The 21,798-nt window shown below is 39.9% G+C and overlaps 1 protein-coding gene across 2 annotated transcripts in view; it reads left to right on the top strand.

The window, feature by feature from the left end:
- htr4 (5-hydroxytryptamine receptor 4) overlaps positions 1-12,652 on the top strand; it is a 205,705-nt gene extending 193,053 nt beyond the window's left edge. For both annotated transcript variants that reach the window (XM_072590949.1, XM_072590948.1), the window contains one exon: positions 11,628-12,652. Coding sequence is in view for 1 of the 2 variants with exons in the window: in XM_072590948.1 (XP_072447049.1) it covers positions 11,628-11,700 (73 nt within the window). In the remaining variant the exon portion in view is untranslated. The remainder of the gene's footprint in view (positions 1-11,627) is intronic.
- Positions 12,653-21,798: the final 9,146 nt, after the last annotated feature.

Here is a 21,798-nt window from a genome sequence, read left to right on the forward strand (position 1 = left end):
CTTCTACAATCGCATAGAGATGTGCCAAGGGACAATGAGGAAGTATTAGGTATCATGGAGGAATGGACCAGGGTATCACGGAGGCAATGTTCCCTGCAAACTGTTGACGGTGGAGGGGAGGGGAAGAAATGGCAGAGGATGATCCTTTGAATGTGAAGTCTAGTGTGATGGTAAGTAAGAACAAGTGGAATACAATCATTGTTCTGAAAAGGAACAGAATTGTTGAGGGCAAAATATAGGAGATGGGTCAAACATGCTGAAGGCTCTGTCAACAACAATGAGGGAAAACCCTTGGATGTGAAAAGAGGAGAATAGAATAGAATCTTACAGGAAGCAAGGTATGAGGAAACCATGGGAGTTGGTGGGTTTGTCGTGGACATTGGTGGGCAGCTTATCCCCAGAAATGGAAACAGAAGTCGAGAAAGGGAAGAGAACAGTAAGAGATGGACCAGGTGAAGTTGACATAAAGCTAGAAATTAGAAGCAAAGTTGATTACATTTCCCGATTCCGGATGAGAGCAGGAAGTGGCTCTGAAAACATTGATGTATCGGAGAAAAGGTTGTGGGTGAGAGTCCAAGGGGGATTGGAAGAAGAATGTTCCATATACCCAACAAAGAGAGAGACATATCTAGGATGCCATGTGGATGTGCATGGCTACACCTTTGACCTAGAGAAAATGAGATGAGTTAAAGGAGAATAAACTCAGCTGGATGAAGGAGGGTGGTGGTGAACAGAGACCATTCAGACCTCTTTTTAAGGAAGAATATCTTCAGATCATCCTGATGAGGATGGATATATAAAGGGACTGCATTTCCATGGTGAAAAGGAGACAGCCAGCACCAGAAAACTGGAAATGTGAAACCTATGTAAAGTGTCAGAAGAATCACAAATATAAATGAAAAGAGACCGAACAAGGGGGGGGGGGGGGGAAGGAGATAGCAAAGATAGAAAGAAATAAGTTCAGTGGAGCAGGATCAGGCTGAAATGATGGGTCTGCTAGGGCAGTACTGTTTTCTGATTTTGGGAAGTAGGGCTGTGTGAGAGACTATCAGATGGGATGCTGTGGAAGAGAGATCTCCAAAGGAGATGAGGTCTTTGGTAGTCCTGGAAACCACAGCCTGATGTTCAATGGTAGGATCGTGGTCCCGGTAAAGTTAGGAGAAAGTGTCCAAGAGCTGGCACTCAACTTCCACCGCGTAGATAGCAGCATGCCAGACAACAGCTGTACTACCCTTATCAGCAGATCAAATAGCAACGTCAGGGTTGGACCCAAGGGAATGGACTGACATACTTATTACTCCACTTCAGACAGTGCAAGCCAGGAATTATACCTCACACTGTTCTGCTCCACCATTATTACCAAATGCAGAGCCAAAGGAAAGGAAAACTTATTTGCCTTTTCATGAACATGGAGCTGAAGGTGTTGATGCATGGGATGCTGCTAAGGAGGGCAATTGTTTGCCCAACCAGCTACACAGGAGGCTTTCCTATCAGGCATAACCAACCTGGACTCAGATTGCAGCCTGGATCAGTGCTGTGGCCTTAGAAAAAAAGATCTAAGATCTTCTGAGCTCCACAAAGATAAGTGCTGCCATCTTCTGCCTATGAGCACACATTGAAAGAGCCACCACTCACGCTAACTCTCCCCCTGCACACATTTCACTAATGTTTATGGACTGCTACTCTCAATATGTGCTAAAATGTAATGCAAACCATAGAGGCTGGCAGGCAATAACTGATTTCTCAAGGCCTTGTGTGTTAAAAAAGGAATGAGTCACTTGGCAGCCTGTAGGTCAGTGCTGAAGTCAGTCAGTGTGTGCTACGACAGCAACATAAAGTCTATAGAGGGTAGCAGCCCCAAGTAAGTAGTAAAGTGAATAAGAGCTAAGAAAACAAATTTCAACTGTTGGATGCATCATGTGTGGATGCATGAGATGTGTGTGTGTCTCTGTGTACAAACTGACCTGGCAGAAACATACAGGATGTGCCAAAGTAAAGTGTTGAAGGATTGAAGTGGTAGCTGATTTGTTCTGAGATCAGGTATAATGAATCAACAAGGTTAGTGCTATGTTACGTGAATGGGGGGGTCAAGGAGGATGACACCAATGAGCGTGTTGGGATATTGTCTGAAGAAGTAGTTACATGATAAGCTAGGACATACTGCAACTGTCAGATACCAGCACTGACTTATATGTCAGGAATTTGCACTGTCTAGTTTGTTGGCGATGGAAAGGAGAATTGGAACATCAAGAATTCGATTTTTTTCTTACTACCAGGTTGCCTCTCCTTGGGCACTGAGTTTTCAAATAGAATGAAGAATCGAATATCCTTTATTGTTACATGTATGCAGCATAAAATACAGTGAAGAGTGTGTACCATTGCCTTACATAGGCAACATTCACAAGGAAGTCCCCCTCCTACCCATGCTCGGAAACCCCTTTAATGTGCCTGTCAGGCAGGTTATAAGACAGAGGACCGTTTGAGATGGTAAATTTCCAGTGACCTGTTAAAATGCCTGTCAACAGGCTAATTAACTGGAGGAATTCTTTCCAAAAAGCTGGATCAACATTACAACCTCCAACTCAAGAACTGTTTTTCTTGTTAACGCCAGTTTTTACCGGCTTTTGGGTAAACACTTCTTTTTGCTGAATTTCCGCTTCCTTGTGGCACCCTCTACAGGAAATCAGTGGCATATTTCAATTCGGCAAGAAACACTGGGCTGAATCTTACCTGAAATCAGCTAAGTGTAATTTTCATTGACTTTCATCGAGGGTTAACCTTTGCAAGGCCAAATGAATTTTCTCACACTAACCTCACAAACTCACCTCGTTTACTAAGTGTCAAACCCCTATGGCACTCTAGTTACCCAAAGTTATCTGATTCTTTCACTCATTATAAGCAAAAGTATTCTCCAGGCTGTGAGATCCTGGGGTCCCTGGCACTCGCACCATATTTCAAAGGCCGAGCTGCCCTGGTCTGCGACAGGGTCTGGAGTCTTGGCCTCGCTTGGTCCAAGGTTGCCATCCAGGTCAGTGCAGTATTTCACCATCTGGAGGCATGCCAGCAATGTCACAAGAAGGTCTTCTGCACTTTGTCAGGGTATGTGTTACCATCTCTCTGATAACCCACACACACTCTATCTCTGCTCATGCATCTCCTTCTCACAAAGACCCATACTTGACCACTCTTAATATTGCATGTAGTATCTTCCCTCAGTCATTCTCTTCCACCCCAAATCAAAATAAAACTCTACATGATGTTATCGCTGCCTACTCGATCACTTGGAATATATCACTAGTTTTCCCCAGCTCTAACAACTGCACCAGCCATTTTTATCTCCCTTAGCCTCTTCCTTTATATCTCATGCCAGGAGACAACAGTCCATATAGCACCAAAATAGCCAAGATGAGCAGTGGAGTGCCTGAAATTTGGCTCCTCAACCACTATGAGGAAAGAATCTTGGCTCTCAATGGCAAGGATCAGAACACATCCTGTGGAGATACAGAAATAACTAATTCTCCGCAATCAAGCAAGAAGCATTTTCCTTTGCTCTCCCATTACCCCGAAAGTGAATAAATTTTAAAAATTTATTCGTTTGTGGGATATGAGCACCACTGGCTGGTCGGCATTTCTTGCTCATGCATTGCTGCCCTTGAGAAGGTGGTGGTGAGCTGCCTTTTTGAACTACGGCAGTCCACCTGCTGTAGGTTGACCCACAATGCCATTTGGGAGGGAATTCCAAGCTTTGACCCAGTGATGGTGAAGGAATGGTGATATATTTCTAAATTAGGATGGTGAGTGGTTTGGAAGGAAGCTTGAAGGTCGTGGTGTTTCCATGTATCTGCTGCCTTTGTGCTTCTAGGTGGAAGTGGTTTGTGGGGTTGGAAGGTGTTGTCTGAGGTTTTTTTCTGAATTTCTGCAGTGCATCTGGTAGATAGAACACCCTGTTGCTACTGAGCATCAGTGGTGGAGGGAGTGGATGCTTGTGGATGTAGTGCCAATCAAGCTTTGTCCTGGATGGTCTCAAGCTTCTTGAATGTTGTTGGAGCTGCACTCATCCAGGCCAGCGGGGAGTATTCCATCACATTCCTGACTTGTGCCTTGTCGATGGTGGACAGACTTTGGGGAGTCAGGAGGTCAGTTACTTGCTGCAGTGTTCCTAGTCTCTGACTTGCTCTTGTGGCCGCTGTGTTTATGTGGTGAGTCCAGCTGAGTTTCTGTTCAATGATAACCCCAAGAATGTTGACAATGGGGTATTCAGTAATGGTAACACCATTAAATTTGAAGGGCGGTGGTTAGATCATCTCTTACTGGTGATGTCCTTAGCCTGGCATTTGTGTGGCATGTATGTTACTTGCCAGTTGTCAACCCAAGCCTGGATATTGTCCAGATCTTGTTGCATTCCAACATGGACTGCTTCAGTATCTGAGGACTTGTGTGTGGTGCTGAACATTGTGCAACCTTCGGCGAACATCCACACTTCTGTCCTTATGTCCTGAGGGAAGGTCATTGATGAAGCAGCTGAGGTGATTAAGCCTAGGATACTGTCCTGAGAAACTCCTGCACAGATGTCCTGAAGCTGCAATGACTGAACTCCAACAGCCACAACCATCTTCCTATGTGCCAGGTATTGACTCTAACTACTGGAGAGATTGCCCCCAATGTCACACTTGGTCAACTGCAGTCTTGATGTCAAGGATTGTCATTATTGCCTCACCTCTGGAATTCAGCTCTTTTGTCCATGTTTGAACCAAGGCTGTAATGAGGTCAGTAGCTGTGTGGTCCTGGCAGAACCCTAACATGCCATAACCTCGAGCTCTTGTCCATAATGCATTCTCTGCTTTGTGTCCATGCGGATACCAGCAGCTTTCCAATGGCCTCTGTGTTAAGACAGCAGCATTATAACAGATCCCTCCTCCACCCCTTACAAAGAATACTTGGATATTTCAGAGGAAGTACCAGATTAAGATTCTGGTGCACTTGTTTATGAGCACTTCACTGCCTAATCTCTATAATTAGTCAAGGAAGAAATGCCCAGGTCATTGGTACTTTATGGATTTCCAGAGAACAGGAACTTACTCAGCCCCGGGCAGAAAATAGCCTTGTGATGGAGCAATCAATGACTTTGTCCACATGCAAAGGGAGAAACAGGAGCAGCAGACAGGTACATGAGAGGCAATGGTTTTAATTGCCCAGATGCTACATGACTGTGGCTATCCTATGAGGATTCCAATGCTGCAAGCATATAATTATTCGACTGCCTCCATGGAAACATTGGTGGCCACCATTGACAGCCAGGTCCAGCTCTTTCAGTGTCTGCTAGATATACATGGACCTGCACTCTAATACTCAAGTCGTGGGCTTAGCATGAACGACAAGAGAAACAGGGGTCCCTAACCTCCCTTTAGGTGCCTCTTCCTCACAAGGAGACAGTTAAGGTAAAAACTGTATACAGGTCAGCCAGAAGTCTCCTCTCAGAACACTCCAGATGTGGCCAGGGCTTCTACCTCCATTCTGCCTGTCTCCCTCAGACCTGTCAGAGTTCAGATTGAGGAGGATGCACATGCATCTAGGCAGGACACAGTCAACCTGTCTGGACCCTCTAACCACAAATGCCACAGGGTCAATGAACCAGTATTCCAAGGCAAACATAGCCCACCATCCAGTAGGTTCCCTCACCTGAGACTGCAGTGAGACATAGTGGGAGGGAAAGTAAGAAGACTTTCTAAGGGGACACGGCTGACACTATGGTAATGATATCACACTTACAAATAGATGTTGACTTTTCTTCTTCAGCTTTGTGTACAAACATCAAGGTACAGAGCCTAGTGTGACCATAATGCTCAATGGTACAAGGTCTGAAGTGAATAGGCGGTGATGATTGGCAGGTACTTGCTAAGTTGACGACTAGGATCAATCTTTCCAGGTGGAAAAACATTGTTAGTGCCTCACAACTTTTTGTGGGAGTGATTCATAATGTTGCATGAAGTGGTCATCACTGCTTTGGGCAAAGATTTGAACTTTACACAGCTGGCTAATGCCTAAGGTTCACAAAGCAGGTCATGTCCGCAGGTGTGTTTCATCTTTACTTTATGGATCAAACAAAACCAAAAATTGCTAGAGAAGCTCAGCGGGTCTGGCAGCATGTGTGGAGACTAAGCAGAGTTAATATTTCAAGTCCAGTGACTCTTCTGAAGATACATTCTAGAGCTGGGGGACCACCCCTCTATAACATGCCCTGGAAGCTGCCGCCCAATGAAATGTGTTAACGCGTTCCATAGTACAGCATTCAAAGTAAGTGCATCAGAAATGAATCATGAAGATATAGTGAGGTCAGTAAGTGTCTGCAGGCATGGGATTCTTGCAGTTGCTGACCATGGCATTTGTCCTGAGAGCTTGGTGATTGATGTCCAAGATGGAGGACCAAAGGAGCAAGCGGTGAGCTAGAGTCACTAAGTAACCACTCTGACTTCTGTGTCAGGAATTCTCAGAGTCTCATTTCTAACTGACAGGTAGGAGAATTGGACCCTGCACATTAATCAGGTGAGAATAGGTGATGATGAAAGTAATAGTGAGTACTAATCTCTTCAAATAGACCTCTCACTGCTCACCAGTGAGCATCTTGTCTCACCATCAAACACTTGTTTGGAAAATTGGACATTGTGATCTTGATGTCGAGAAGAACTTCACGGGACATTTAACCCAATTTTCCCAAATTTCGCATCCTGGCCCATTTCATTCACGGGGTAGGACAATTCAATTTATCAAGATTCCTCAAACAATGAGAATGGAGAATCCTCACTGAGCCTCACAAATCCACACCAGGATATAGAAATTAGATTTAAATGTTATGGTGCCAGTGAGATTAAAAATAATTGGGACATACAGATGAAATTAAGAGAGAGAGGGAGAGATAAAAGAGAAATGATAAGAATAAAATTCTTTTGAGGAGCTGTGCTTTTCTAAAATTGATGTTTAAGGCAAAAGGGCATTCAGTAATAAGTATCCCTTGTTTGAAGCTTATACCTAAACGCATCAGCACTAAATTTGTCAGGCTTCTTTAATAGTGATTTATTGGGCATGGGCTGTCAAGTTAATTCCATCATTACAGTGAGTTCTGAGGACCTCACCATCATCATTCCAGCTAAATCTATACCACACCCTAATTTGCTAATGCAAAACGCCTTGAGATGTATTCCAATGTCAAAGACACAATATAAATGCAAGGTGTTGCTGTTATGCCTTAAAGAAAAAAAGGGAATCACACAGATGTGATGCATTGCAGTCAGTCAGTATAATGTTCAAGGGTTCATTATGGAAATCAAGTTTCAGTTAGTTCTAGCAGAGAAGGTGAAATTTAGATATTAGGAGCTGTGAAGTTGGTATAGTGGAGTCTTTGCTATGGAATGGTCAGAGATGCAAGTACAGTACAGCCAATTTGGCTGTTTCATATGACATCCAAATAAATGAAATGATTCAAGATTTTTCCTGGTTCTTGATTACTATTGTTGGAACGTTTGTTTGAAAACTTTAAGTAACTAAGTGGTACTAATACATAAATAATTTCACTTTCACCTTTTGTCAGAATATGTGCTTTTTTCATTGTTGACATTTCCCATTCCAATATATAATAGATTAGCATATTTACTGGATCAAACACAGCCTCACCCAAAACAGATCCTGAGCCATTAGACTGAAACCTCCTTAAATGGAAATTTGATATACATCGTTTATTATTTGCAGCACCAAGATTTGTTTATGTGTAAAGTTTATGAAAACATTTAATTTCTAAACTGAGCAATACTTGAGCTGTGTAAATACTCTTTAAATATGATTTAAAAGTAGACATATTATTTGTGTATGATTTAAGTATTTGCCTGTGCATGTCAATATTTATAGTAAAATGCATTATGTGAGATAAGCATCTAAATTAGTTTTATTTCCACTGAGTTTACCGCACCCATATATGAATACTTTCTATCTCTAAAGTAGTTTTCCTGAGGGTTATTTGCAGGAGTTCTATCACGATCCACTTAATATCACAGGAATCTTACAGCTTTAAACTGCTTGACCTATTGGCTAACCTAGAAAACTTTAATAATCAAAAATCATCAAAGATTAGAAGTAATAGTGACCTCCCTGACCAGAGACCACTGAAACATGAGCATGAATTTACGATGCAGCTGACATCAAAGATGAATAACCTGAATATATACCACTTATTTTTTTCTAGCATACGTGATAAAGTACTTAAGGGTGAAATAGTCAATCCTACTTTTGTCTCATTAATGTTACGCCTTTCAAAACAGAAAATCAGTGAATCATACAGGACAGAAAAGACCCAAATACAGTACTACCAACACTAATCCCACTTACCCATACTGGATTATAGCCTTGAATCTTATGACACTTCAAGTACTTATCCAAGTACTTTTAAAGTTTGGGAGGTTGACTACCTCAACTACCTTCCCAGGCAGTGCATTCCAGATTCCTACCACCTTCTGGGTGAAAATGTTTCCTCAAATCCCCCTAAACTTCCTGCCTTTTACTTTATGAGTGCCCTCTTGTTCTTGACCATTCAGCTGAAGATAATAGATGCTTTCCATCCACCCTCTCCGCGTCTCCTTGTAAATTAAAATCAATTTGAAACCATATTTCACTCAGAATTCTCCCTAAGCTGCATAAAAGGCATAAAATTTTAAATTAATTCTTAATGCATAGTCTTTTATTTTAACAATGCAATTCGTTCTCTCTTAATTGTTTTGTTACAGGACAGAAATCTTTAATTTGATGAAATTGAATACCAGTAATTCAAATCACAAAAACTGACAATGTATTTCTACATTATAACAACGATTCCACCTTAACATCTCTACCATTGGTTCTAAAGCACTTCAGGATGTTTTGACAATATTACTGCAAATGTTTCCTTTAACTTGCTAATTATCAACAGTTTTCATTTAAGCACTTTGCTGCTCCAGTTTTGCTTTTGAATAGATTGAAACATTTTAGTGTCTAAAACTACATCACATCTTGCTCTCAATGTGCAGCCCTGTACATAGTGAGCACATTGACCTTCCAATTATTTTGTCTTTTTTAACTTAAAAAACAGCTAACACTGGTTTACATGCAATTAATGCAGCCTATTACAGTATTATAGCCACTTATGTGCACTGCCATATTGACATGAAAACAAAGAATTGAATTACAATACACTGGCAGTGCACTTAGAATGAACTGAGGTCCACATTTTCACTGGGACAGAGTGTATGTACGTTGTGGTGAAAATACTGGCAGAAGTCTGGAATCCCAAATCCTGACCCAAACCTGGCATCCTTATAGAATCTCAACACTCAAGCAATGAGATCAGTGCTGGAAAGTGGAACTATTATAGACTTAGCATATCTTTGGCAGTACGGACTTGCTGGGCCAAAGGGCCTCTTCCGTACTGCATGATTCTATAATCACAAGGACAGCTCTGGGCTAAGTGTATCGCTCCTGGAGGAGACTGACCATTTAAATGATCAACTGCTTCCAATGAAATCAGATTTCAGAGTCATTGAGTGTGCATTCCAGAAAATGAAGATGAGACCAGGAAAGAGCAGGTCTGTTCTTTTAGATAACTAGTGTACCCTTTGGAGATGTAAGGAAATTGGATCTGGTCCCAGGACACCAGGTAAAATACCCTTTGAGACTGTGAAAAGGCATGCTTGTGTATAAAACTTTTTATGAAAAAATTCATTCATGGAGTATGAGCATAACCAATTATTGTCCATTCTTAATTGCTCTGGAGATGAGCTACTTTCTTGAATCACTATAAAGATTAGTGCTTGGGCCCAAGTTCCTTATAATATATATCAATTATTTGAATAAGGGAATCAAATATAATATTTCCAAGTTTGCTGATGACACCAAACTAAGTGAGAATGCAAGACGTGTAGTGGAGATAAAGGGAAGTTGAGTAGGTATGCAAACACATGGCAGACGCAATGCAACATGGAAAATGTGAAGTTGTTTACTTAAGTAGGAATAAAATGTCGGAACATAATTTAAATAGTTATAGATTAGCGAAGATTAATACACAAAACAATCTGGATGTACTTGTAAATGTAAAAGATAAAGTTACTATAGGATTGCTCTCTCATTGGAGAAAAACAACTGATTATGTCTTAAGGGTCAACATGTCCTGAGGATCGCCATGCTACAGATAAGATGAGTCCTTTCTGGTAATCTCAGCTGGTGCAGGAATTGAAGCCTTGCTGTTGAAATCACTGCATCACAAACCAGCCAACTAAGCTAACCGGGCATTAAAAGAAAGCATACGGGTGCAGCAAGCAGTTAGGAAGACAAATTATATGTTGACTTTCATTGTAAGAAGTTTTGTGTACAGGGCCAAGAAAGTCTTACTGCAACTGTATAGGACCTTGGTGAGACCACACTAGAGTACTGTGTGCAGTTTTGGCCTCCTTATCAAAGACAAGGAACACTTGCCATAGGGGGAGTGCATTGAAGGTTTAGCAAGGTAGGCATGTCATAAGAGGAAAGACTTGGATGAATGGGCCTGTATTCACTGGTGTTTAGAAGAAAGCGAAGGGCTTTAATCAAAACATATAAAATTCTGTCATGGCTGGACAGACTGGAGGAAGGGATGGTGTTTACCCTGGTTGGGGCATCCAGAGCATGGATTCTCAGTCTCAGGATACACAAGGCCATATTGGACTCAGATGAGGAGACATTTCTTCACTCAGGGAGTGGTAAAACCATGGAATTCTGTGCCAACCATGGAATTCTGTATAACAAAAGGCTGTGAAGACAATTACAAGTGGATATATTTAAGAAAGAAACAGATTTCTTGAAGCTAAACGTGTCAAGGGGTACATGAGAGTGTGAGAATATAGCATTGAGATAGAGGATCAGCGATGATTATTTTGAATGGTGGAGTGTACTCAAAGAGCTAAATGACCTACTCCTGCTCCTATTTTCTATGCTTCAATGTTTGGCTTGACATAAGGGATAATGGGCCAAGGGAAATCTCTAGATGGGAACAGTGTGGTATAGGCATGTGAGGCAACATCAAACTTCATACAGATGCATAAAATGGCACAGGAAATGAATGTGGGTGCAGGGCATTAGTCAACATGGATGGGGATTGGAGAGTGAGGAGGTGAGAGTAGGAACAATGTTTTATGTTTTCAAGTTTATTTTAAACTTTGATCATAGTGTTGTTTTTTCCCAGGCTGGCTTTCCACTTCGTCCACCTTGGGGAACAACAGCCTCCTCCAATGGTTAGATTTGTAGATTTGAAGAAGAGAGGAACATAACCGGAAAGAGATACTCTTAACAATATCAGTTAACATGGGAGTCAAGAAGTGAAGTTGCATGGTCAATATTTTCATAGAAAAATGGTCAAGGGAAAATGAAATAGGATTAATGCACAAGATGTACTTGAAGAGAGGATGAGGAGACATCGGAGAAAACCGAGAAAACTAATTTAACTAAACATTATACAGAGTGACCAAAGTTATAAGATTCTATTGTTGTATAATGCACACAATTTTAATATCCAAAAAAGGTTACTACAGTATTATCATACTGTTAGCTGAACCTGTTTAATTTGTGTTTTATAGGTACACAGTTTTACACAATGGCCATCTTCAGGAGCATGAGAACCTGTCTCTACAAATTGACATTGAGTCCTAGCGATATTGCTTTTGAACAGGACTGAGAGACAGAAAACATGGCCTTATCTCATCACTGGAATTGTTTTTTTCTCTGTTTAAGATCTTCCTCCCACTAATAAATACTAAATATATGTTTACAATGTCATTATACCCAAAATAAAAAGATTAATTTGCATGGTTGAAACAAACATTTTGTAAATAATTGTTTGAGTGAACAAAGTATGCTCCTCAAGGGAATTTTTATGAATGGCTTCTAAATTTAAAAGCTTATGTTGTATTTTCCTGTTACTATGTGACAGCTATTTCAAACCAAATGTTAGAATGAAACTATAGACAAAACAAAAAAATATGATCAGCTATTTACACATTATGAATAGTAGATCAAATGCACGCAATCTTTTGGTGTTGAGTTTCTGCTTGTAAAATGGGATGTATTATTTGTAAGCTTTAAAACCACGTGATGTAAATGTGTCTCAAATGTCTTCAAAACGTGAAGCCTGTTCAAAGCATTGGAAGTGTTTCACTTTGTGAAAGGATTTTTAGAGATAGCCTGCTAGAAAATTGTAGTTCATTTTGCTCTTATTGGAATTGAGAGATGACAGATAAGTGACTCCAGCAACTGAGTCATAAGCTTTAACTGCAATTCCCACATATTATCAGTTATTGGTAAATGAAATAGTGTTTAATATGTACCTAGTAGTCATTTATTTCTAGGTGTTATCTGAAGCAAGTCTGTGTAAATAGATTCATAGTTTTGGTAAAAATCTTCAACAGAATCGATTGGTTAATTATGTGAATCAAATGTCATTTTATATTATATCCAGCTTTAAGTAAGACTAGCTTGACAGAAACAAAACAAATGCTTATGCTAGATTTTGTTCCATCGCAAGGCATTGAATTGTTTATTCATTCTGTGTGTAATGGCTTTAACAAGATGTTATTTTTTTTCAAATGCTGCTAACGGATGTTTTGAGAGGAAAATAAATATTTAATATTATAAATATACATTTCTGTGTATTCTTTTAAATACTCAAGCTCTTAATGCATTGTCAACAACTTAATGTTTTGAACTTTAGATGCAAGGCTTTGGCCAGAACTATATAAGTAAAGTTTTATGGAAGACCATAAAATAGCTGTGAGTAGACCAACTCATTAGATTCGGTAACCTGCGCTTCCAGTGTCAGAACAGCTCTACTTCGTCTCCATCACTGTGTGAGGAGAAAACCAGCAAAATGGAAGCAATTGCCTAGCAATTCACAGGGCTTTCTTCTCTGTGTGCTTGATGGCCTACAGAAGGGATCCCTGGTGACAATGTCAAGTCTGCAGCTCTGATGCCACCAGCAGAGGGCTCAGCCCTCTAATCACCAAAGCCTGCCTAACAAGCCCAGGAGATTAGAGAAGCTTCTCCTGAACCCCTTTACGGATGCCTTCATCTGAAGGAACATCTCCTTTCTCTTATGGCAGAGTGGTAGTATCCTTATCTCTGACGAAGGAGACTCAGATTTGAGTCCGCCTGCTCCAGAGGTATCCAATAATGCATTTGAACACATTGATTAGGAAAATATCTCCTTCCTCTTGTAATCTCAGCAGTGGCCACTTCTATCAGTGGCACTGTAGAGACTTTGGAGTTGGTGTTCTGTCTTTTGAATTATTCAATGGTAGCAAGAGACATGGGGCTTCCTTCCCAGGTTCTCTGTTGCTGCTGCTTCACTAAATTATTCAACTTCCTGACTAGCTCCAGAGGGTTGTTATGATTTCAATCTTAGTGGTTTAACTCTTTGACTTTGGTTCATTGGGTATTGATAACACGCTGAAAACCACTCAATGTTTCTATAAATTTCAAAACTAAACTATTCACATTAGCATTCATCAAAAAGTGGCCTAAATCTACAGGTGTGAATGTTATAATTAATAATAATTTTTCATTAGGGTGGCTTTGAGAATGTTGCAGAATGACCATGCCTGAAGATGATAAAGGAGAAGAATATTAGCAGTCATGCACAGCCAGATGCAAGAGATCAACAAGAATAAAAGCAAAAGATATTGGAAGAACTCAGTATCTCTGGTTGTATCAGTGGAGAGAGAAACAGAGTGAAAGTTTTGAATTAATCATATTGCTTTGTCAGAATCAAAAGGAATGCTGTCAGACTTGCTAAGTAGTTTTAGGAGTTTCTATTTTTGTTTCAGATCACCACCATCCAGAGTATTTTACTTTTATTCCAGCGGTTTATTTGTTATCTTGGTGTAAGTACGAGGTACTGGATTTTAGGGACTTCACAATGCCCACCCCCAATCTATGGACAATTCCACAAATCAGACTAAAGGAATGTAGATAAATCATAAGAATATGGCAAATTTGAATCAGTTTCCGGGGGGAACAATTATATTCTTAAGCAAACCAATAAAACTAGCAGAATCATACATTTTTAGCTATTTTAATTTGTTAAACTAATTGCAAAATAATTATCATTATCACATCAATGTATGATCCAGAGGCACTAATGTACCAGTAAGAAAAAGTGTGAAAAATGAGGTAATATATAAACATTTCCATTGAAATCGGGAAATTATTAGATTAAATTTCCAACATTTTAATTCATTTTCTATGGTGATATGCAAATACTACCTTCAACATCAAGTTTCATTTGAATATATTTGTTGTTTCTCAACTTGCAATCAAAAATTTAAATGAATAATAAAAAGGAAGAGGAGACTAGGCATTTTAATTATTAAAACATTTACATATAATTTAGGAAAACATTGATAGCCTGGAAATGTCAAATGATTTTAGACATCCCTAATTAAAGTAATTTTCAGTGATGTTGTACAAGTAGCCAGCTTGAAACTCATATCTGCATGAATATAATTAACATGCTTAGGGAAAAATACATTTTATTGGCCTACAAAATAATATTCAAGTTTTTAACATGGCATCCAGCAAATTAAGGTATGTATCCAGCAGCACATTTTTGAATTGTTCATGTATTGTGAGATATATGTAATATAAGTTTTCTATTACTTTTCATGAGATATGGACATCACTGACAAATCCAGCATTCATCATCCATTCCTAAATGAGCAGGGAGTTGTTGCCTTCTTTAACTGCGGCAGACAATGTGATGGAGCTATCCCTATGGAGCCAGAGAGATGGAGTTTCGGCATTTCTTTTGACATAGCCATAATAAAGGAACATCAATATATGCCATTGACGTGTAATTTGGAGGGGAACTTGCTGTTGGTCATGCTCCTATGTACCTGCTGCCCCTCTATGTTTCAGGTTTGGGGGAAGGCATATCAAAGCAGGTAAGTTGGCTGCAGGGTACTTTGTCAGTGGTATAAACAGCAGCATTAGTCTGCCAGTGATGGAAGGTGTGTATGTATAAGGTGGTGAAAAGAGTGAAAATGAAGCAGTTGCTTTATCCTGGATTGTGTTGAACTTCTGGAGTATTGTTGGAGAATATTACATCACAGCGTGGGTTAAAGAAGTAACTTCCTTACCACAGAATTCCCAGCCTCTGATCTGCAACCTGCTCTCTGTCATCACTGAACGCTAAGATAGTGGGAGATTCAGCAATGGTAATCTCAAAAGGAGATCATCAAATTCTCTTATTAGCTGTGTGTTGTGTTTATTGCCAGTTATCAGCCCATTTATGAATGCTGTGTGGATCTTACAATTTACAGCTACAAATTGCTTCATTATGTGAGGAGATGTGAATGGAACTGAAATCATCAGCCACATCCCCAATTTGGCATGATGATGAAACATCTGAAAGACTGATGAGCCTAAAATACTACTCTGGGAACTAATGCAGTGCTGTATTATGGCTGAGATAATTGGCTTACAATAATTCCAACAATATTTCCTTTGTGCTAAAAATAAATCCATCTAGGGGACGAGTTACCCCTGACTGATTTCAATTTTATCAGGGCTCTTTGATGCCTCACTCAGTAAAATACTGCCTTGATGTCAAGGGCATTTGCTCTCACTTCACCACTAAAATTCAAACCTGAGTTGTGGCATCTTGGACCAAGACTGCATTGAGCTCTGAAGCCAGGTGTTCTAGTGCAACATTGACTGAGAAGCAATTGACTAACTTCCTGATGATTGAAAGTAGGCTTATGGGGTAGTAACTGTTCATTTGCTTTCTTAAGTATTTGTTGCATGCTAATTTTTTTGTGTCTCATGCACAGGAACAGCCAGCTCTCTCTGTGCTGCTCTTTATTTGGAGTCTCTCTCCATTTAAATAATAATCTGACTTTTGATTCCTCTGACCAAAGTGCTTGATCCCACCTTTCCTATTTTGAACTCCATCTGTCAAGTTTTGCCTACTCCCTCAGCCTATTTATATATTCATGCAGATTCCTCATGACCTCATGATAACATGCCCTCCCACTTATTTTTGTATCATCATCAAATTTGGATACATTACACTCTGCCCACTTCTCCAAGTCATTAATATACATAGTAAATAATTCAGGCTGTACAGGGGAGCATTATGGCACACTACTAGTTACATCTTTCCAATCATAAAAAAAAATTAATCTCAACTCGCTGTCTTCTGTATGTTAACCAAGCCTCAATCTATACACCCAATGCCATGAGCTCATGTCTTGCATAATAACCCTTTATGTGACACCTTACCCCTGCTGTCTGGAAGATCAAATACCATCTACTCATTCCCCGTGAACATTCAAAAATATTTGATGAAGAGTCACACAACAAACTTGTCAGCAAAGCTGAAGCCCATGTCACATGGATCGGAGGTTGGGTCTGCAACAGGAAACTGACAATGGTGTTAAACAATTGGACTGGAGGAAAGTCAATACGTTAGGGTTCTCATATCATCACTAGTAGAACCATTACTTTTCTTGAGCTATATTAATGGCCTAGGTGCAGGAGCAAAAGACAACATTCAAAATTTAGAAGGCAGCACAAACCTGAATGCATTGTGAATTGTGAGTAGACTGTTAAGACTTAAAGAGAAAACATCCAGGTTGATGGACCAGCATCAGGTGAGGTTTATTGCTGAGAAGTGTGCAGTGATAATCTTGGTCGAAAAGATACCGAGAAACAACGTGAAATAAATAATGCATTTCAGGCAGAGGGAACTGGGAGTGTACGTAAATAAGTTATGAAAAGTGACAGAACAGTTTGAGAAATTACAGAGAACATAGAACAGTACAGCACAGGAACCCTTCAACCCATCATGTTTGTGCTGACCATGATATCATTCTAATCTAATCCGACTTGCCTGTACATGGTCCATATCCTTCTCTACCTTGCCTGTTCATGTGTCTGTCTAAATGCCTCTTAAAATAGCTATTGTATTTGCTACTACCTCCTGTAACACTACATTCTAGGCACCTACTATCCTCTATGCAAAAAAAACCTGCCTCGCACATCTCCTTTTAAACTTTCCCCTCTCATGTTAAAGTTATCTCTACTAGTATTTGACATTCTCATCCTGGGAAACAGACTCCGACTATCCATCCTATCTCCACCTCCCACAATTTTGTATACTTCTATCAGGTCATGACTCAGACTCCAATGGTTTAGCAAAAACAATCCAACTTTGTCTAAACTCTACTTGTAGGTACTACACTCCAATCCAAGCAACATTCTGGTAAACCTCTTCTGCACCCTCTCCAAAGCCTCCACATCCTTCCCAGAGTGTGGCGACCAGAATTGGACACAATACTCAAAATGTGGCCGAAATAAAGTTTATACAGATGCAACATGACTTGTCAACTCTTATACTCAATACCCCAACCAATGAAGCCAAGCATGCCATATGTCTTCTTTACCACCTAAACCACTTGTGTTGCCACTTCCAAGCAGAAATGGACTTGCATCCCAAGATCCCTCTGTACATCTGTCTGTAGTATAAGGGTCCTGCCATTAATTGGCCTCCCACAATGCATCACTTCACTTGTCGAGTTTAAACTCCATCTGCCATGTCTCTGCCCAACTTTCCAACTAATCTATATCCTGCTGTATCCTTTGACAAACTTCCTCATTATCTACAAATCAACCAATTTTTGTGTTGTTTGCTAATTTACTAATCAGACCATTGAAACTTTCAACAAAGTCATTTATATATATATATATGACAAACGACAGAGGTCTCAGCACTTATCCTAGTAAAAGATCTCCAGTTATAAAAACACCGCTCCACAACTCCCTCTGTTTCCTGTGACCTAGACAATTTTGTATCTAACTTACCAACCCAAATGACTTAATCTTCTGAAACTACCTCTCATGAGGAACCTTGTCAAATGCATCAGTAAAGATAATGCCGACAACATCCACTGTCTTACCCTCATCAAACATCTTCATCATTTCCTCAAAAAACTCATTCAAGTTTGTGAGGCAAGACCACCCCCGCACAAAGCCACGTTGAACATGTCTAAGAAATCATTCTTTTCCAAATGCAAGTCATCCTGTCCCTATGAATCTTCTCCAATGAAGATTCATTGATTTGAGGTTCACTGGCCTATAATTTTTTGGATTATCCTTGTTGCCATTTTTAAATGAAGAAACAACATTGATTATTCTTCAGTCTTCTGGGACCTCACCTTTGGCTAAAGAGTATACAAATATTTCTGTCAAGGATCCAACAATCCCATTCCTTGCCTCTCCTGTCTGCTGGGATAGATCCCATCAGGCCCTGGGGATTTACCTAACCAAGTGTTTTTCAAGATACCAAATAACTCACCCTTCTTAGTATTGACCTCCCTTAGAAAATCATCATGCTCTGCCCTGATTTTACTATTATGTCCTTCTCCTTGGTGAATATAAATGTGAAGTACTCATTAAGGACTTCACCCACTTCCTTTGGGTCCAAGCATAAATTCCTTCCTTTGTCCTTGACTGGACCCACCCTTTTCCTAGCTACCTTCTTGCTCCTAATATACATATATGTTGTCTTGGGATTCTGCTTATGCTTAATCCTACTTGCCAAGGACATTTCATGGTCCATTTAGCATGCCTAATTCATTGTTTATGTTCTTTAGTGCATCCTTATATTTTCAGGTTGATATTCTGGGGTGTGTTAGATATAAGGAGAGGTTGGACAAACTTAGATTATTTTCTTTAGAGCATTGGAGGTTCACAGGCAACCTTATAGAAGTATATAAAATTATGACAGTCACAGATAGAGTGGACAATCAGAGTCACATAGGGGGTGGGAACTAGCACAGCTTTGTAAACCATAATCTTGGTGTTGGATCTATGCTGTTGTCCCTGAGCTCCCTTTTCCTCAGGCAGCTGAAGGCTTCACTATCAGACTGGAGGCAATGCTGGATCTTTTCATCAGTAGCTGGTTTGACTGACAGGCCATTCTGAGGTATTGGAAGTTGTCAATGTTCTCGAGGCCTCCCTGTGCACATTAATGATTGGGAGTTTGCTCCACAATGCCAAGCCAGGTTGGTGGAGGAGCCATGTGGACTGTCCACAACAGACACCTCTAGGCACAGGAGTAGTACCACCAAGGTTGCCTACGCAAGATCCTGCAAATCTGCTGGGAAGAAAGATGCACCAATAACAGCATCCTTGATGGGTCCAACATCCCCAGCTTCAAGGCACTGATCATCCTTGATCAACTACGGTGGACTGGGCACGTTGACCACATGACTGACACATGACTCCCGAAACAGGTGCTCTACTCCCAGCTTAAAAATAGCAGGCAAGTCCCAGGTGGACAGAGGAAATACTTCAGTGATACCCTAAAGGCCTCACTGGTGAAGTGCAGCTTCCCCAGACACCTGGGAATCACTGAACCATGACCATCCAAAATGGAGGAGGAGCATCTGGGAAGGTGTCGAGATTTGCCGTTGGGAAAAACTAGAAGCCAGGCAAAAAACAGTGAAAGGAGCGCACTGCCATACCAGTGCCCCACCCATCACTTCCCATGACCATCATCTGCCCCAAGTGTGACAGAGCCTGCAGTAGCTGCATTGGCCTGGACAGCCACCTACAGACTCACCCTGAGAGTGTAAAAGAGTTATCTTTGTCTGCAAGGGACTGCCAATGAATGAATGAATAATCAGAATCTTTTTCCCAGATTGGAAATATTAAATGTGAAGGGGCATACTAAGGGATTTAAGATTAAATTGGAAAAGTTTGAGAGATATGTGAGGCCAGTTTTTACATTGAGGCTGATTGGTGGCTGAAATGCGCTGTCAGGGGAGGTGCTAGAACTTCAGGTTTTATCAGAATGAAGGTGACACCTCAGGTCAGGCAATGCATTTTAGCTTTGAGGTCATGTTTCAAGTCTGAAGGGCTTTTGCCCGAAACGTCGATTTCGCTGCTCGTTGGATGCTGCCTGAACTGCTGTGCTCTTCCAGCACCACTAATCCAGTATTTGGTTTTCAGCATCTGCAGTCACTATTTTTACCTTGTATCTCAGCCTGGTGTCAGATTAGTTTTACTTCCAAAGTAGGAATTTATAGATTAGAGAAGATTGAGAGAAAACTTGATAAAGCCTTTACTGATCATGAAAGGTCGAGATGGAGTACATAAGGAAAAAATGTTCTCATTTCTTAAAACATCAATAACCAGAGGTTAATAATTTAGGGTGAATAGCAAAAAAAAGCAAAGGCAAGTGTTTTTAAGAAATGAATGGTAAGAATCAAGAATGCACCCGACCTCAGAATGAGATGGAGGTAGTTTCAATTATGGCATTCAATTTATTGGATGAGATAGCTACCTGAAGAAACCATTTATATAAGGCTGTGGGGGAAAAGAAGCAGAATGGGACACAGTGAGTTGCTATTGTGAGAAGTGGCATGGATTTAATGGTCAATTGAACTCCTTCGGTAAATTTTGTGATTTTATGAAACTGGAACATAATCCTGGAGCTGTGTACACCACACGTGCTTCATAAAAAACATCTCAGGTTTTTTCAGTTCGTATTAGACTATGAATGACTTAATATTATTTTGATAGGGCAGAAAACAAAGGGCAAACATAGCCCTTCTAGCTCTTTCTGCAGAGGATTAACATTTACATCACAGCATAAATAATCTTTGATAATATTATGACTACCATTGGTTGGTGCAGACTATAATTCTTGCCAAGCAACTGTTTTTTCTTTATAACTAATTACCTGCTAATGAATCTGCTAATAGGTAGTGAGCAGTTGTTTGTGGAGTTCTGATGTAATTCTGATTTCATTAAAATAGTAATCTCATTAAAGAAAATGCTATTCTTTAGACACTGAATCTAATTAAAATCACTGGATACAAAGTCTCAATTAATATTTGAGAATACTCTGAATAACTATATTTTTTAAAAATATATTCTGACATGTCTATTGAAACTCTGACAACATGAATCATTTTTCTACCCCCAGCAGATAAAGACTGAGGTAATTCTGCAGACAAGCGTTTTAAACGGAATTACTTCTCAAATTGGAATAATTGGAAAGATGTTTTAAGTTAAAAAAAATGTGCTGCTGAAATCTGATTAACTTATTCTCATTGTTGCACATTTTCTGAAGTTATCGCCTCCTAGCTCATCAACATTTTTGTCTACTGACATTTTTTCCACTGTGTGTTATATGAGCAAAAATACCTAAAAGATGACTTCAGCTTATAATTTAAGATGTTGTGATGAATTTTGACTTTTGTTTTAGTCAAAAATGTTACTTCAAAATTTAACACTATAATAACAAATACCTACCTTCAGCAGTAATCAAAAGTTATTGTCTACAGATGTCTGAATTAAACCAGTACATTTTCTGCTCCCTATGCTGTGACATATGCCATGTTCCTCCATATAAAATAATAAATTACATAGCTGCTCTCCCAAGCTGAGTATGACAGGTGGACAAAAGGCTTTTCATAATAATAGTGCCTTTCAATCCTAATATTATTTTGGCACAGCTGAGTCAAAATTGTGTCCAGAGTCATTTTTTTTTTAATTCTTAAGTTCTTCTCTTACCAATTATAAGCTACAATTATAAATTAGATGTGAATTAGTTTGTGACTCAAAAAGGCTTGACTCAAATAGAACCAGTCTGACTCAAGATTGGGGTACAGGCAGATTCCAACCTCACACCTTTAAGGCATTGTCTGAGATGTGATGTCACCTTTCGTTATAAAACCTTAAATTATC

Source organism: Chiloscyllium punctatum, chromosome 20, assembly GCF_047496795.1.
Source record: "Chiloscyllium punctatum isolate Juve2018m chromosome 20, sChiPun1.3, whole genome shotgun sequence".
In the NCBI taxonomy this organism is placed as follows: Eukaryota; Metazoa; Chordata; class Chondrichthyes; order Orectolobiformes; family Hemiscylliidae; genus Chiloscyllium; species Chiloscyllium punctatum.